The 15,484-nt window shown below is 57.0% G+C and overlaps 3 protein-coding genes and 1 long non-coding RNA gene across 5 annotated transcripts; 2 read left to right on the top strand and 2 right to left on the bottom strand.

Moving 5' to 3' along the window:
• Positions 1 to 2,599: 2,599 nt before the first annotated feature.
• Positions 2,600 to 3,172, bottom strand: DEPP1 (DEPP autophagy regulator 1). The gene has a single exon (XM_085306172.1). The coding sequence runs from the start codon at positions 3,170 to 3,172 to the stop codon at positions 2,600 to 2,602; it is 573 nt and encodes a 190-aa protein (XP_085162298.1).
• Positions 3,173 to 5,260: 2,088 nt separating this feature from the next.
• Positions 5,261 to 9,902, top strand: PAOX (polyamine oxidase). Its single transcript, XM_085306138.1, has 7 exons — positions 5,261 to 5,427; positions 5,988 to 6,477; positions 6,709 to 6,908; positions 7,490 to 7,745; positions 8,330 to 8,442; positions 8,871 to 9,028; positions 9,687 to 9,902. Exons 1-7 carry the CDS (start codon positions 5,274 to 5,276, stop codon positions 9,834 to 9,836), a joined length of 1,521 nt encoding a protein of 506 aa, XP_085162264.1. The 5' UTR covers positions 5,261 to 5,273; the 3' UTR covers positions 9,837 to 9,902.
• Positions 9,903 to 10,379: 477 nt separating this feature from the next.
• On the bottom strand, positions 10,380 to 11,396 carry LOC146595214 (uncharacterized). Its single transcript, XR_014895978.1, has 2 exons — positions 11,283 to 11,396; positions 10,380 to 10,960 (listed from the first exon to the last, which is right to left on the bottom strand). It is a non-coding gene; the product is annotated as an uncharacterized LOC146595214 (long non-coding RNA).
• A 41-nt stretch (positions 11,397 to 11,437) lies between these two features.
• On the top strand, positions 11,438 to 15,126 carry MTG1 (mitochondrial ribosome associated GTPase 1). 2 transcript variants are annotated; one of them, XM_085306135.1, is made up of 11 exons: positions 11,441 to 11,598; positions 11,678 to 11,744; positions 12,046 to 12,148; positions 12,243 to 12,323; positions 12,537 to 12,593; positions 12,903 to 12,993; positions 13,122 to 13,183; positions 13,685 to 13,781; positions 14,154 to 14,235; positions 14,621 to 14,733; positions 14,938 to 15,126. In XM_085306135.1, the coding sequence occupies exons 1-11, from the start codon at positions 11,484 to 11,486 to the stop codon at positions 15,033 to 15,035; spliced, it is 966 nt and encodes a 321-aa protein (XP_085162261.1). In that variant the 5' UTR covers positions 11,441 to 11,483; the 3' UTR covers positions 15,036 to 15,126. The 2 variants fall into 2 exon arrangements, with proteins under 2 accessions (XP_085162262.1, XP_085162261.1); XM_085306136.1 differs by lacking the exons at positions 14,621 to 14,733; positions 14,938 to 15,126 and adding an exon at positions 14,407 to 14,613 and having other exon boundaries at positions 11,438 to 11,598.
• Positions 15,127 to 15,484: the final 358 nt, after the last annotated feature.

Genomic DNA, 15,484 nt, shown 5'->3' with positions numbered 1-15,484 from the left:
ATCCTGGGGGACTTTTGGGGACAGGGGTCGGGGCATCAGTAGGGCTTAATCCTCTTCTCCTCATAGACAAGCGGAGCAAAACCTCCTACAGCTTCCAAATCCCCCAGGATGCCCCTGGACTATAGCCCTTCTCTTGGACTGTAGCACTTCTCTCGTCATCTCTTGCAGCAACACTGATATGGTATGGGTAACTGTCAGGGGAACTTGTGGCATGACCCGTGACAGCATTTTAGCTAGCCTTGCTTCAGTCCSAAGTGTTTGTCTGCACTGTTTAATCCTGGGGCTGAACTGGTAGGACAGATCCCTTGGGATAACTCCATGTGACTGTGTGGATACGCTGGGAATTCCCATCATTAAGTGCTTTCCAGAGGGAGCTGACAACCTCAGATGCCCCACAGTTGGAGTCACAGGGATGTTGTTGCCAGATGAAGTCAGTTATGCCTCAGGGCTGCCACAACACTGGTCTGTGGGTGGGCTTATTTTCCTGCTGTTACATGCAGTCTCTGTTCATGTTCCCATCCTGCTATTTACTGGAAAATGACAGAGACAGTAAAAAACTCTCACAAATGAGTGTTTGAAGGGGATTTTTCTTGCATGGGATGAACTCTTCTGTGGTTGAGGGGTGTGGGAACCTATGGGTTGGAAGGATAGGCCAGGGCACATGTTTGGGGCCATCACTGGGAAGAGGAAGGGTCTACTCAACACACAGATAGCGCTGGTCCCATAAAGCACCCAACACAGGAGTAAGCACCAATGTGGAGGTGGTGCTTATCATGGGAGAGGAGCAGAGACCTCGCTGGGTATGCGTCGCTCTCTCAGTCACAGCGAAGCAGGGACATCCCTGTTATATGGAGCCCATCTGGTGGGAAAAGTCTTTGCCAGATCTTCACATGGAGCCTGCTCAATTCACAGACTCCTTTGAGCCCCTTTTCCCTGTGTTACTTGTGTCCTTGAGCTCTGGTGGCCAAAGTACCTCCTTCTCCAGCTGCAGATGCACAGGATGGTCACAGCCGCCCTCCCACAGTCTTCCAGCTAAAGGCAAGGCACTTGCATAGCTGCAATTCTGTGGGCTTGCAGAAGCAGAGGATGGACTTCTTCCTGCACTCTTGTGGCCAGCTGGGCTGCTTGGGAACATAGTGCTAGCCCCAAGGGTCAGACTCCCTGCCAGCCTCAACATCCCAGACTGACCCAGAATCAGCTCTCACCTACTGCAAAAGGATAAGGCAGCTGTGGGAGGTGATGGGATGATCCTGACTGGAATTTCCTTCTGGTGGATTGTGCTGCTCCTTCAGCAAAGGCAGAGTCCTGTAATGCACCTGGCAGAACAAGCAAATGCTAGGAGAAACATCGCTTCTCCACAAGGACAGCACCACTGGGCAGGGAGGGGAGTGCAAAGGGCTGTATCCTCCTGTATCCCATTGGAAGCTGAACTCATTGCACAATAGCTTTTTCTTGTATATAAATATTTTCCAGTCAAGTGGGAGGCAAAGTTACTTTTTAAGGGATTAAACTGTAGGAGAAGAGTAATGACAGAATGATGGGGAGCCAAAATGCTGAGCTGTGCTGTGTGTGTCAAATGGGCCTGGAGGTGCCCACTTCTTTTTTTGATTTTCACTGATTACTTGAGTTAGTGGGTCTGGGTCAGGGGAATCCAGGACACCTCTGCTTTATGACCCTTGCTCACACCTGCCTGCACCTGGTGCTTTATAGGACAGCAAGGTGAGTCGCGTCTGGAGCAGCTAGCTGGAGGTATAGTTGTCAGAGGACACAAAAGCTCAGTAATCCACCCCACTGAAGGCCACGGTCTGCAGCACTGGGGTGACATAAAGGGCCCTGCTGTGGCGGAGGCAGCTTGAGAAAGGATTTGCTGGCAGCTAAGACATGCAGGGGAGCTTCACACAGCTTTCTCCTTCTCCCCTGACTTGCTCAACAGCCTGTGACAAGGAGGAGTTTGTGAGGCCCTCGTGCACCTCTCTTCCAGGCCAGCCTCGTTGGCCCTGCTTGCAAAAGTGTGCGAAGGTGGTGGGAGTCAGAGGTTTGTCCTCGGCCCAGTTGGGAGCTGAGGGCTTGCACATGGGCTTGGCTGAAACCCAGAATACTTCCTGCCCACCTGCATCCTTTGTTTACTCCAGGGCTCAAGGCCTGGCAGGGTGCCCTTGGCCTTAGATGGCCTGAAGGCAGGGAGAGGAAGCCCGAGAGGAGCAACAGGAGCTGCCTCCTGTTGTTTGCCTAAAGTCTTGCCCTGTGAGAACAGAAAAAGCCTGCTGTGGCCATGGGACATTCCTCTGAACATTTTTTCACCCAGAGCCACCTGCCAGCCCTCCCCATGGGCCCAGCATCTCAGAGCTCTTACAGCTCCATCCTGAACCAGATTAAACTAAAGAGATGGCATTGCAGATGTTTCTACCCCAGCTCAGTACCCACTCCCCACCACCTCTGGGTTGTGCTTGTCTCTGGAATGGAGGCTGGAGAAATCCCTAAACAGCACCAGGGACATGTGCCAAGGAAGCCCCAGCAAGCACAACCAGCCCTGACAGAAATGATCACTGACAAAGAGCCACTGGGGAGCCTCTGACCTGCAGAGCTTTATTTGTGTCCATCACAATTCATAAATCACAGGCAAGCATGAGTTCTGGGGCTGGCCAGGCCGACCTTTGATCACAGAGCCGAGCAGGGCTGCCCGCCTGTGTGGCCGCTGCCAGCGACAAGACCTCTCTCCAAGCACAGACGGGTCATCCAGCTTGGCGGCAGTACTGAATGGCCCAGGGACTGCCTGTAGGTCCAGCTCAGGGGCSAGCTGTGAGGGGCGAGACGTAGGACTTTTCATCTGTTGCTTGGGGTCTGACAGCCCGTAGAGCCATGCCAGTGGGTCAGCAGCACTGGGGAGCCCCAGGGAGCTCTGCTGTCCATTGAACTTAGCTGTGATGTCCTGCAGCGAGGTGGCAGAGTGCTGGCCTTTGTCACTGCTCCGGCTCAGGATCCCTCTGGCCCTGGCCCGGGAGGCTCGACAGGGGCACAGGGGCTCACTGCCTGCTGAGCAAGGCTGGGCCAGCTGGCTGATGGACCTCATATAGGCATCCAGCGGTTCCTCTCCCTTACCACTGTTGGTGGTCCCCGACAGTGGCACTCCTGTTGTCAGGCAACTCCTGATGAGGAGCAGCCCTGTTCGCATGCTGCAGAACAAAAGGAAGATGAGGACTGAGATTATGGCAATCTTGCGCAGAGGGCCCTCCTCTCCCAGATCCTGACCATTCTGACCCCTCAGATCCTTCTGACACTTCTGACCCCTCAGAAGACCAGTCTTACACCACCCACCTCTCTGTGTGCAAAGCTCCAAGGTGGCAAGACCTACCAGGCACTCAATTATTGTCAGGTAGCATCATCAGTTCTAACAATGTGTTTCTAATCCAATTAACTAATTCAATTGCCATGTCCCAGGAACCGATCCCACTACAGAGTGGGTCAGATTCCCCCATCCCTTTTCCCAGAGCTTTGTTAATTGCAGCTGACCCAACCATCATTTGACTTCCAAGATCTGTGATCTTTTGCCAGGTAGAGGAAAGAGCAAAGAGTGAAAACAAACTGTGGTGTTACTAGAGATAAGAAATTGGGCTTGGGCTCACCTTGCCGTCAGGAATGGCCTGGGTTTTTTTGCGGAGAAACCCTTGGAGAAATGCTCTGTTTCTGCTGCTTTTCAATGCGCTGAGCTCGCCCTCCGCAAGCCTGTCCTTGTCAATGCTGCAGCGCCACGGTCAGTAGGGCTTGAAGCACTCTGCGATGCGGAGGCCGGGTTTATTTCTGACCAGAGCTCCTCCCCAGTGCCTGAATTTATACCTTCCTGTTGCTGTAATTCACAGGCAGCTGCTTCCAAAAATAGCAAGGCGAGGGAACATGCACAGCTCAGGAAAGACAGAGAGCACTGACAGTTCTCAGTGGAAAAACCCCAGCCACCAAAAGGGAGGGCCCTGGGTGATTTTGGTGACCATTCAAGCAAATGTTTGTCTTCTGGAGCAAGTTCCCTGAGGGATTAGCACATTGTTGTGCCTTAGAAAATGCTTTGTGTCTGGTAATCAGCGTGGGAGTGCAGCAGAGCTACTCCACTCCTCATTGTACACAATTTCAAAGGGGTGTTGTTTTGGGGGGGGGGAGAGATTGTTGTTACAATTCCCGGGGCGGGGGTGGGGGGAAATCCACCTGAGCTTTGTTTGTCCCAAGATGCCTGGTAGGGCTGGGGAGCTTTACAGCCTGCTCTGAGAATCAGGCCTGCCCAAACTTCCCAGGGGTTTTGCACCTCCCTGGGCAAAACAGCCCCACTGTGGCCGTGTGCTGCACCATGATGCACCTTTGAGGTGGCCAGCCCTTTCAGTTTGCCTGAAAGGTATACTGACCCAGTGCCTGTCCCTCTCCTGCCAAGCACCAGGGACCCAAGGGTGTCTGCTCCATCCCAAGTCACCCCTTAGCAGGCCCTGAGGGTCCAGGCCCTGTCTGACATGGGTCAGCCAGGTCCTGATCTGCATGGAGCCACAGCACATCCAATTTTTTAAGCCCATGGGGCACCAGGACTTGCAGCATGCCAGTGCCGACATGGGCTGGATGTGTTTTGCTGGTGGGTCTAGTCCTGGGGACAAGACAGGAACTGGGCACTCTGGAGCAGCTCTTGTGTTCCCCCTTTCCAGTTCCGGCAGTGTTGGAGTCGCTTTCTCCCTTCACCCCCAGGCGCTTGGCTCAGAGGAGCGGGTGAGCTGCTCTCCAGGACTCTGCCCACACTGTGTCCTCCAGCACAGAGCAAGCTGTGCCAGCCCGGCCGCTCCCACTTCCCTCCTCCGGCCCTTCCCTGGGAAGCGGGTGAGCTGCTTACTGATGGGGCTGCTAAATTTACCCGCTGGTGTTTCCTGATAACGGGGAGCCCAAAATAACCTCGCTAGACAGGGCCAGCGCCTGAGGAAGCGCACGTACGAGCCCCAGTGCAGGTGTGGGGGGCTCCCAGGCYTCCACTGGCCCCTCCAGGCAGGAAGGCGCTCAGCCTTGGCAAGGGGACCAAGTGGCATGTGCAAGGGGAAGGTCACATCCACCCCGCCCCAGGGACAGGGACCAGCATCCAGAGGGCTGGAGAGTGTCCGTGCTGGAGCAGAAACGCTCAGCTCGCGGCTGGGAAAGGATGTTGTTTCCTGCCCGGCGCAGCGCGGCGCACAGGGCTGGGCCTCGCCGGCGCAGGCCCCGCGCCGCCGCAGTCACCGTCAGCGGGGGCGGGCCGGGCCACTGGGCTGGGCGCCATGGAGGGCAGCGGCGGCAGCGGCCCACGGGTGCTGGTGGTGGGCGCTGGGCTGGCGGCTCTGGGGGCAGCGCAGCGCCTCCGCGCCGCTGGCCACCTCCGCCTGCTGGAGGCCGGCAGCTGGGTCGGCGGCCGCATCTGCACCCGCCCCTTCGGTACGGCCGCTGTCACCGCCGCTGCAGCTTCCCCAGCACTGCCGGGATGGGGGAGCGCGGCTTCCTGGGGCAGCGAGCTCATCAGCCTGGGGAGGGGACAGCACTGGACGTACGGCTTCCCAGGGAGCKGAACCAGCTGGGCCAGGGAGGAGGTGTCTGCATGAGGGCTGCCCCTGGGACCAGATTCGGGGTGCACCTGGTCCCCCCTAGCTTCAGTTCTAGCCGGACCTGAGGGCATCAGACCTGGGGCTTTGGGGGTATCTGGTCCACTGCTTTGGTAGGGACCAAACTGGACCAGGCAGGAGGTAGCATCTGGTCACAGGGTAAGGGAGAGATGTGGTCTAAGTGGGTGAGATCAGGCCCCTCAGTCCCAGTTGCTTTGGAGGGGACAGGTCCAACCCAGGCCAGGCCATGGTTGTGCTCTTGCTGTTCCAGTAAGGGGTTGGTCTAGGCTGGACCAAAGTGGATGCTAAGGCAGGGGATGGGGCTGAACCAGACCAGGCTATGCCTGCGATCCCACCACCCATGTAGTTCTTGGAGTGACCCTGCCCCTCCCCCAGGTTCAGGGCTGGCAGAGATGGGGGCGCACTGGATCCACGGGCCATCAGAGAGGAACCCTGTCTTCCGCCTGGCCTCCCGCTATGGTCTGCTGGGCCCCGGTGCCGCTGAGGAGGAGAACCAGCAAGTAGAGGCTGGAGGGCACCCGCTCCTGCGCTCCATCACCTACGGCAGCTCAGGGAAGGTGCTGAGCCCCGAGCTGGTGAACAGCACCCACACCCTTTTCTCCGACCTGCTTGACTCCACCCGCATCTTCCTCCATGCTAACGGGCTCCCTGTGCCCAGTGTGGGCCAGTACCTCCGGGCAGAGATCGCCCGACTGGCCCCCACCTGGGAAGGGGATGAGGACACCAAGCGGCTCCGGCTGGCCATTCTCAATGCCTGCTTCAAGCTGGAGTGCTGCATCAGCGGGACCCACAGCATGGACCTGGTGGCCCTGGGGCCCTTTGGGGAGTACACCACACTGCCTGGCCTCGACTGCACGTTTCCACGGTGAGTGTGGAAGGAGAAAGTCCTCCTTCTCTCTCGTGACTTTGCATGGGTGGGCAAGCATGGCACTCAGGCATCCATCCCCTGTGAGAGCAAGAAGGATGCTCTRGGAACATCTCAGCAGGGCTGCAGCGGGTCTTGTAGGAAAACACCCAAAGTGAGGAGATCTGAGGGGATCAGGAACATCTCCTCCAGAGCCTTGTACTGAGCCAAGTACTGCATCTTCTCTTCCAGAGGCTATAGCAGCCTGCCTGATCACATGCTGTCAGCTCTGCCTGAGGGCACTGTCTTGCTCAACAAGCCAGTGAGGACTATCCAGTGGCAAGGGTCCTTCCATGAGGATGGGGACACAGAGAAGGAGTTCCCTGTACTGGTGGAGTGTGAGGATGGTGACTCATTCCTCGCTGATCACGTCATCGTCACCGTCCCACTAGGTGAGACCTCTGTTCACCTTCCCTGTTTCTCCCACCGTTGCCTGGTCTCTATCCCACTTACCTCTTGCTATGGCTGGCCTGGTTTGCCATGGCACAGGGCCATGAGGTTACAAGAGGACATTCCCATGCTGTTGGACAGCACCATGGGAGCGGTTTTCTTACAGCTTGGAGCAGGAGAAGACCAGCCCAAGTCGCTGCCCAGCCTCCCCTTTCCCATCAAGTGATCATGGGGAAGAGAAAGTGTCTTGGAATTGAGCAAAACCCAGTTTGGAGCTGTGGTCTCCTCCCAGACTGCTGCATCACCAGACTTCCAGTGACACAAAAATCCCCATTTCCACTGTCAGAGGCAGGACTAGGGATGCAAGGATTAGGGCAGTGATAAAGAAACCCCAGGAGTGGGGCTGGATATGCACACGTGGGAGGCAAGCTCTGAGCTTTTGTCCTCAGGCTGACAGATGCTTCATCTCACACTTCTCCATCACAGCCCTGTGCTCAGAACAGGCTTGGGAAACAGGCTGTGCGATGCCATGTCAGACGCTAGGTGTCACAGTGGAAAGAGCCACATGGTTTTCTGTCTGTAGGTTTCCTCAAAGAATGCCACCAGGACTTTTTTCAGCCTCCTCTGCCTGAACGGAAAGTAGAAGCCATTCGTTGCCTGGGTTTTGGCACCAACAACAAGATCTTCCTGGAGTTTGAACAGCCGTTCTGGGACCCGGATTATCAGTTCCTCGAAGTAGTGTGGGAGGACGAGTCACCTCTTGCAGAGCCTAGCATTGACCTGGAGGCCAACTGGTTCAAGAAGCTCATTGGCTTTGTGGTTATCCAGCCACCAGAACAGTACGTGGTCATTTGTTTCTGCTGGTTCTTCTTGATATGACAGCTGTATTTATCTGGAAGAAAGGCCTTCCTCCCAGCTTGCAGGGCCTGGTAGCCGCCATACTTGAGGGCGAGGGTTGACGGGGCTAGCAGCAGAGCAGTGCCTTGTGCTGTAAGATTTCTGCATCCCAAAGAACCTAGTTGCTAGTCCTCAAGGTCACCCAGTTACTTTCGGTGTTACTTACTGTGTTGTCTTCYGGAGTCTGCAGACAGCGAAGACATTGCAGCTTGGGTTTTTGGCATCTTCAGGGCGATGTGCTTAAGTATTGGGTACTGTCTGTAATGTAGAGCCAGTACTGTGTCRCTGTCACTCCTGGCCTGTGGCAGAGAGGGAAAAGTGGTGTTTCCAGAGGCTCTGTAAGGAAGGGAATCTGTTCCCTTTGGTTCTTGCCTGCAGCGTGCCAGATGCATGCTGACATGCAGAGTGGGAGGGCGGCAATGCCACTGGCCTCATTCTTTGCTTGGCAAGAGCCCTCTGGCCCTTTTCTGTAGGCAGACAGCTGCATCTCCCTCTAGTTTGATGAGAGCTCTTTTTTCCTTCCTAGGCATGGGCATGTCCTTTGCGGTTTCATTGCTGGGAACGAGTCAGAGTACATGGAGACCCTAAGTGATGCAGAAGTTCTCAGTACCTTGACACGTGTCCTTCGTACGCTGACAGGTACCTCCTGTCCCACCTACATGCCATCTGCTTTGGGGTTGGTTGCCAACAGGGTCAGGGAGGCTGCATATCTGCCCACTCCAAAGGGTTGGGGGCTTTCCAAAACCTCCATACAAGGCCTGCCCCAGCCTCTGAGGTAGAAGGGAAGTGGTCACAGGGGACATAATATGCATAGGTTTTTGTGGTGTCCATGTCCTGGGCAGACATCCTGCTGTGTCTCTCCTGCCATCCCGATGAAAATATGAGCTGGGATTTCTGAGGACAAGCTGAATCATAACCAAAATTACCAATTGCTTTTGAATATGAGATCCAGGATGTGTCAGGGCAGGGAGGAAGACTTCYTGGCCTGGCATTGGAGAGCTCTGAGGCCTGATGGCTAGGACCCCTGCTTGGTGGCTAGATCTCACCTGTGTATCCATGTGGCCCAGGGAACCCGCACCTGCCCGCTCCCAGGAGCATACTCAGATCCCGGTGGCACAGCGCTCCCTACACCCGGGGCTCATACAGCTACGTGGCCGTTGACAGCTCAGGGGAAGACATTGATGTGCTGGCTCAGCCCCTGCCCGAGGACGCATCTGACCCCAGGGTAATTCCTTTGAGCAAGCGCTTGACTCTGGGACACAGTGGCCGTGGCGCGAATGCATGGGGAGCAGGGTCCACTGGATCCCTGCCCCATCTCCACTCCTCCAGCTGGCAGGACGCACACAGGGCCAAACATGCATGGGTAGGAACAAGGTGCTCTAGGACTTGGGGGTCAGGACTTGAGAGCAAGGGAAACTGTCTCCCTCAGTTTGGAGGTCTCTGCTGCTCTTGTTGCCAGTGAACTCCATGCTCCTGCTTAGCTCTTCTCACTGAGCTCCATCCCACATGAAATTTAGGAGCCTCCAGCTCCCTCTAACTCACCAACCACTTTYTAGCATCCTCGAAGCATGGGATATTTCTCTTGAGACTTTAGCCCTGCCTACAGACTTGGGGGAGAAACCTTGTGTGCAGAGAGGATGCCTCCTCCTTGATCTCTCTTACAAGGGTATGGGTGCAGAGTGACTCATGCATCTGAGGGGCACAGAGAGGACATCTCATGCTAGACTGTAGGGACTATAAGGCCTATGGACCTCTTGGGCCCATTTTAGCATAAGTGGTATAACCTTATCTCTCCATTGCGTTCGAGAAGGTTGGCAGGCAGGTGGTTGCATATCCCAAAGCTCACCTCTTGCTCTGGTGCTCTCCATATCACCTTGTCGCAGCCCCTGCAGGTCCTCTTCGCCGGTGAGGCCACACATCGCACCTTCTACTCGACCACACACGGGGCCCTGCTATCAGGCTGGCGGGAGGCTGATCGCCTCAATGACCTCTACGGGGCCACCAAGCCACCCTACCCTGCTCCCCGGCTCTGATGTGGGACCTCAGGGGCTGACAGGTGGCATAAACACACTCAGAAGAATAAATTCTTATTTTAGAAATCTGTGTTTGCAGTTCTCCCTTTTATGCCTGACCTTGGGGACACAGGGGACCACTGGTCCATTCTTCCCACCTCATGGTGGAAGGATGGAGGTCCCTCTGCTCATGTGACCTCACTTGCACACATCCAGATGATGCAGGAGGTGCCAGAAAGACAATTCATGGCTGAATGGGGGAAGGCTCAGCCAGGCAGGGTTAAACCTGTCTTAGCATCTATGTGACACACTTGTGGCATCAACTTCATGCAGGTGCTTGTCCCTACCCATCTTTGTCGGTGTGGGCAGGCTGCAGCTTTCCCCGATAATCACTCTCTCCAGGCTGTGACCCTAACTCAAGGAGATGGGGACTCGGAGATTTCAGGAGGCACTGCACTGCTTAGCTCCTCCACACACGGGAGCAGCGCCCTAGAGCGCACGCTGTATGGCATGGTGCACACCAGCAGGTTTTGTGCCAATCATGAGATAACTAGCTCCAAGAAATCCCAGGAAAGCATGCTTTTATTGAAACAAAACAGCTCCATTATGGGGCTGTCTTGCAAAGGAGAATCTACCTCCATGGGCAATCAGAAGCAGAAGCTCACCGGGATCACACATCACTTTGTTTCCCCTGGGATGCCCGGCACTGGCACTCAAGCAAGGTCTCTCCAAAGGAGCTCTCCACAGCGTCTGCATGCCCAGAGCTCCCAGCTCCACCCGCTTCCCCTGTGGGGAAGGGGCTATGGCATGGGGCTGTGCAGCACCACTAGTACCAGTTGGTGCTGGCGATCATGAAGCGCACGTCATCCAGCGGAGCACTCACTGTGCCTGGGCCAGGGGCAGGATGGGTGTGAGGTTCTGTGGTGGGGTGTGTGCTGGACTCCACAGTGGGCWGTGTGCTGGGCCCTGTGGCGAGGCGGGTGCCAGGCCCAGTGGTGGGGTGGGCACTGGGCCCGGTGGTGGGGTGGGTGCTGGGTCCCGCAGGGGGCACAGTGGGGCTGGGTCCTGGCGGTGGGGCTCCAGCAGTGTCTGGGGCAGCAGACGTATGTCCTGTGGGCCCCACAGGCTGTGGGTCCGCCATGGCCCTAGGGAGGAGAAAGCGCTTAGGCCCAGTGGAGCCCTGCCACCCCCACTGCTGTGCTCTTGTGCAGCATGCCCCTCCCCTTCTGCCCTTCCGCCGCGGATTGGCCCCGCCCCTCAGATAGGCCAGGTGGGGGCGGGGCTTGAGGCCTAGCTCCGCCCTCTGCTGATTGCCCCACACGCAGGGTCAGCCCCGCCCCCCACCAGGCCTGGGGCCTACCCACGCCCCGCGCTGATTGGCTCCTCCCCAACGCCGCAGCCCCGCCCCGCAGTTGGACCCCGCTCCCCCTCCCGCTCCCCGCTCCCGACAGCCGGAGCCGCTCCTACCTCCCCGGCGCCCGCAGCCTCTCGGCCCGGCGCGGCTCCGCCCCCTGAGCGTGCGCGCCTGCGTCACAGCCTCCTCTCCCCCCACCAGCTGGTGTGCGGGCGTCACGTGGCTCGGCTTCGTGCGCCTGCGCGCGGCGCGTCAGGCGGCGCGTCAGGCGGCGCGGCGGTGACGCGGCGAGCGGCGGCGGAAGCGGCGGCACGATGCGGAGGTGGGCGGCGGCGCTGTGGGCGGCGGCGGGGCCTGGCGGCTGCCGCAGCCGCTTCGACTTCGGCGGCCGCGACGCGGCCTCCTGGTTCCCGAGGCACATGGCCAAAGGTGAGGGCGCCAGCCTGTCGCGGGCTGCCCCCCCCCGCCGCCGCCGCCGCCGCCGCGCTCACCCTGCGCTGTGTTGCAGGGCTGCGGCAGATGCGGGGCGCCCTGCGCCGCGCCGACTGCCTCATCGAAGTGCACGACGCCCGCATATCCTCCGGCACAGCTCCGCCGCGCACCCCTTTACCGCGGCGCGACCCCGCGGGCCTGCGGTGCCTCCCCTCCAGGCAACAAGACTGGACCCATAAGCTGGGCCCGAATAGCTCACCCCCTTTCACCCGCCTACAGTGATCCTGTATCCACCCCAGCCCTGCTCCCAGCCCCCCACCAGCCTTTATTGGTCCCCTATCCCCTGCACCCCCAGCTGGTCCCCTGTTCCTTCTAGCTCCTCTGTTGTTCCTTATGCCCATTCCTGCACCAGCATATGGTTGCTTTCCTTATTGGCACTTACATCCCGCTGTCGGGTCGTAACCCCATGCTGCAGGAGGCACTTGGCATCCGCCCGCACATCCTGGTGCTGAACAAAATGGACCTGGCTGACCCCCATCGGCAGCTGGTGAGCACAGGAGTCCTAGGTCAGTGCTGGCTGGCTGCAACCATGCGGGGCTGCTGCAAGAGCATGCCAGCAACACCTCTGCCTATCCCTTTAGAAAGTCTTGGAGCGGCTGAAGCAGGARGGATGCTCACATGTTGTCTTCACTGACTGCCAGCGGGATGACAACGTCAGGAAGGTAATGTGTTAGCAGCCACAGGCTCTGCTGTGCTTCTTACTGCCAGCACCCGAGGGCTGGAAGCCAGTCCCCAGGATGCATGTTCCACAGAGAAGTCCATGTGGTCCACTGCGGGGAAAGTGACATACAGCTTATGTTGCCAGCTGGTTCAGAGTATCCTTCATTTACAACTTGGTCCAGTTTTCTGTGTAGAATTCCCCTCTTTGTTTGCAGATTGTTCCCCTGGTTGCCAAGCTGGTCAGCAACAGCCCACGCTATCAGAGAGCTGAGGTGAGGAGCAGCAGTGAGATTGCAGACGTGTGTATCATGTTGCTCTGGGCCTGAAGTCTCAGAATGGCGTCCAAGGGGCGGAACTGGCATCTGACAAGCAAGTGATCAGGGACTCAGGGCTGGAGTTTGCAGGACATATTCTACTCCTTTTGGAGTTAAAAGGGAGAGGTCTGCTGCATTTATGCTGGAAACCCAGGCAAAAGCTTGGTGGTTTCTATTGGTTGCTGTTGTSACTGCTTATCAGTCCTAGCTCCTGGGGCAGATAATTGGTGATTGGCTGGTCCCTGCATGTGTCCTTCTTGCTTCTAGAACATGGAGTACTGCATCATGGTGATTGGTGTGCCGAACATGGGCAAGTCATCACTCATCAATTCCCTGCGAAGGCTGCACCTCAAAAAGGGTATTTTCCATGGGGATGGAAGCAGCTGGCATGGCTGCAAAGAGGCTCCAGGCWGCTTCTGAGTCATGGAGCAGGACGTGGGGGCAGAGCATCACTTAGTCCTCTGACTCTCTCTCGTTTCCCTACAGGGAAAGCTACTGCGGTTGGTGGTGAGCCAGGCATCACCAAAGCGGTGCTGACCAGAATCCAGGTATGATCCTTCGGGCCTGGTTGGCTGGGTCAGTGCTGGCCTTGGGAAAGAGCCTCTGTGTCCATGTTACCACCCATAGGAAGAATGGAACCATACCARTGGGGATGGGCAGGTCTCTGGCAGCTTTGGTCATGATACTCCGTTCCTGCAGAATCAGCACTAATCTCATCTGTCACAGGCTGGCAGTCTCCAGCAGTGATGTGTGGAAGGGCCTGGTAGGATAAGGYGTTCTCCTGGCTTCTGCTCTGCCAAGGATTGCTTTTGAAGGCAACTTCTTTTGGCTAAACACTGCCTCTTTCACAATAGCTCTAGAAAATCTCATGAGACACATAATCCAAGCTGGTCTGTTTAGTGTTACTCAAGTCACCTTTGCAACAAGATCTCAATAAAGGGCTCAACAGCTTGCTTGTTGGCAATGTCGCCACCTGGGCCTGAGTCCCATGGTGCAAATTATGCAACCGCAAATCCCTGCAGCTTCCTAATGATCCTGCCTTGTCCTAGGTCTGTGAGAAGCCCCTGATGTACCTGGTGGAYACACCTGGAGTGCTGCCTCCGAAGCTGGAGGATGTGGAGACAGGCATGAAGCTGGCGCTGTGTGGTGAGGTGGACTTTGTACCTGAGCTGGTTCTAGCTGTAGGGCCATGTGGAAGGAGCAGCCCTAGATGGTGCTCTGGAGCTTGTGAATGTGRCTTTGAACCCCCAGTTGGGTCTGGGTCTGGGGTGCAGTAGGCTGCCACTTGCAGGCCTTAATATCTTCTAGGCTAGTACGTGCTGCTGCTGCTGGTGCTCTGTTTACAGGCCTTGAGCTTTGCACATTGTTTGGTGTCTGTAGCTGCCCACAGAGGCCTCAGGGAGAGAAGTACMACAGATTGGCCAGTCTCAGAGCTTGGGTGCTTCAGAGTAAAGCCTAGCTGGAGTGGTATCAGCACGCCTGAGGCTGAGAGAGCTGGGATTTACCTTCCTTTTCCAGGAGCCGTCCATGACCACCTGGTGGGGGAGGACATCATGGCTGATTACCTGCTGTACACGCTGAACAAGCATCAGCAATTCCGGTGAGCATGGTGGAGGGACTGGAGACAATCCCTCCTGTGTTTTACTTCCCCTGGCACAAGGGAGCTTTTCCCAGCCTGCCTGTGTCCTTGAGGGGGCAGGAGATGCCAAAATGGTCCATCCTGGACCACTCACAGATGCAACATCCCAGCCCTGTTCTGTTCCTCCCCCAGCCCACACAAGTACAGAGGCTAGGACAGAGGAGAGCGGAGGAGCTACTTTTAGTGCCTGTTTCCGCAGGAAGAGCAGCTTTGAAGTGGGTGGTGGAGAAATGTCCTCCAGGAAAGGAGCGGTGGAAAAAAAAGTGATACTAGAACTGTTTTTGCCTGGTGCCATCAATGTCTGGCCATGTGCCAGGGCTGGGTGGAAGCCATGTCCTTCCTACAGGTATGTGCAGCGCTATGGGCTAGGCGAGGCCTGTGATGACATCGAACATGTGCTCAAGCGTGTGGCACTGWCGCTGGGCAAGACGCAGAAGGTGAAGGTGCTCACAGGCACAGGTGAGCGTGCGGAGGCTCTTGGGGCAGCTGCATATGCATGTTGGGAGAGAGGTACCTCAGTCCCAATGATGCAGAGTGGCATGGGGTGCACAGACCGTACTCCYGGACCTTTTTGGGTTGCTTGGCTCCAGGCTTGGTTGGCAGGGCAGAGAGCTAGCCAGAGCATCTGGCACCTTCCTTCACATCCACCACTGCCTCCCCTAGGGAACGTCAACGTGACRATGCTGGACTACTCAGCTGCTGCCTACGAGCTCATACGGGCTTTCCGGGCGGGACATTTGGGCAGGGTGACACTGGACTGAGCCCTGCTGCCTCGTGTGGGAGAGGGCCCGTGTGTGGGCTCCCAGAGGGAGACACTACACTGTGTGTCCCAGAAACAACGATGTACGAAGCTCCTGACAAATTCTGAAGGCGGCTGGGCATCCCTCTCTTCCTAAAGAGCTGCACTGCTGTGGGGACTGTCTGAACACTGAGCCCTATTCTCACGTGAGTAGGGCTGCTTTTGTGTGAGCCCTGTTGTCTCCTATGCAGCACTGAGGCCACATGGAGYTGGTGTCTCAGCCTGGAGCTTTTTGCTCCCAAGCTGCAGTGTTACATGATTAAAGTGGCTTCAGTTTCTGCCTCTGCAGTGGTTGGTGCCTGGCTGTGGCATGGGGCAAGGGAGAGCAGATGGTGTGTGGGAGCTTTGYGTTTCTGCCACCGTGCCGCAGGGAAGCACAGCCCATCACTTGAGGTGGAAGTCTCATTTCAA

The sequence above is a fragment of the Rhea americana genome, unplaced genomic scaffold, assembly GCF_003343005.1.
Source record: "Rhea americana isolate MKP2758 unplaced genomic scaffold, rheAme1 scaffold_233, whole genome shotgun sequence".
NCBI classification, from domain to species: Eukaryota; Metazoa; Chordata; class Aves; order Rheiformes; family Rheidae; genus Rhea; species Rhea americana.
The sequence above is the reverse complement of the archived record's forward strand: the minus strand, read 5'-3'. Positions and strand labels throughout refer to the sequence as shown.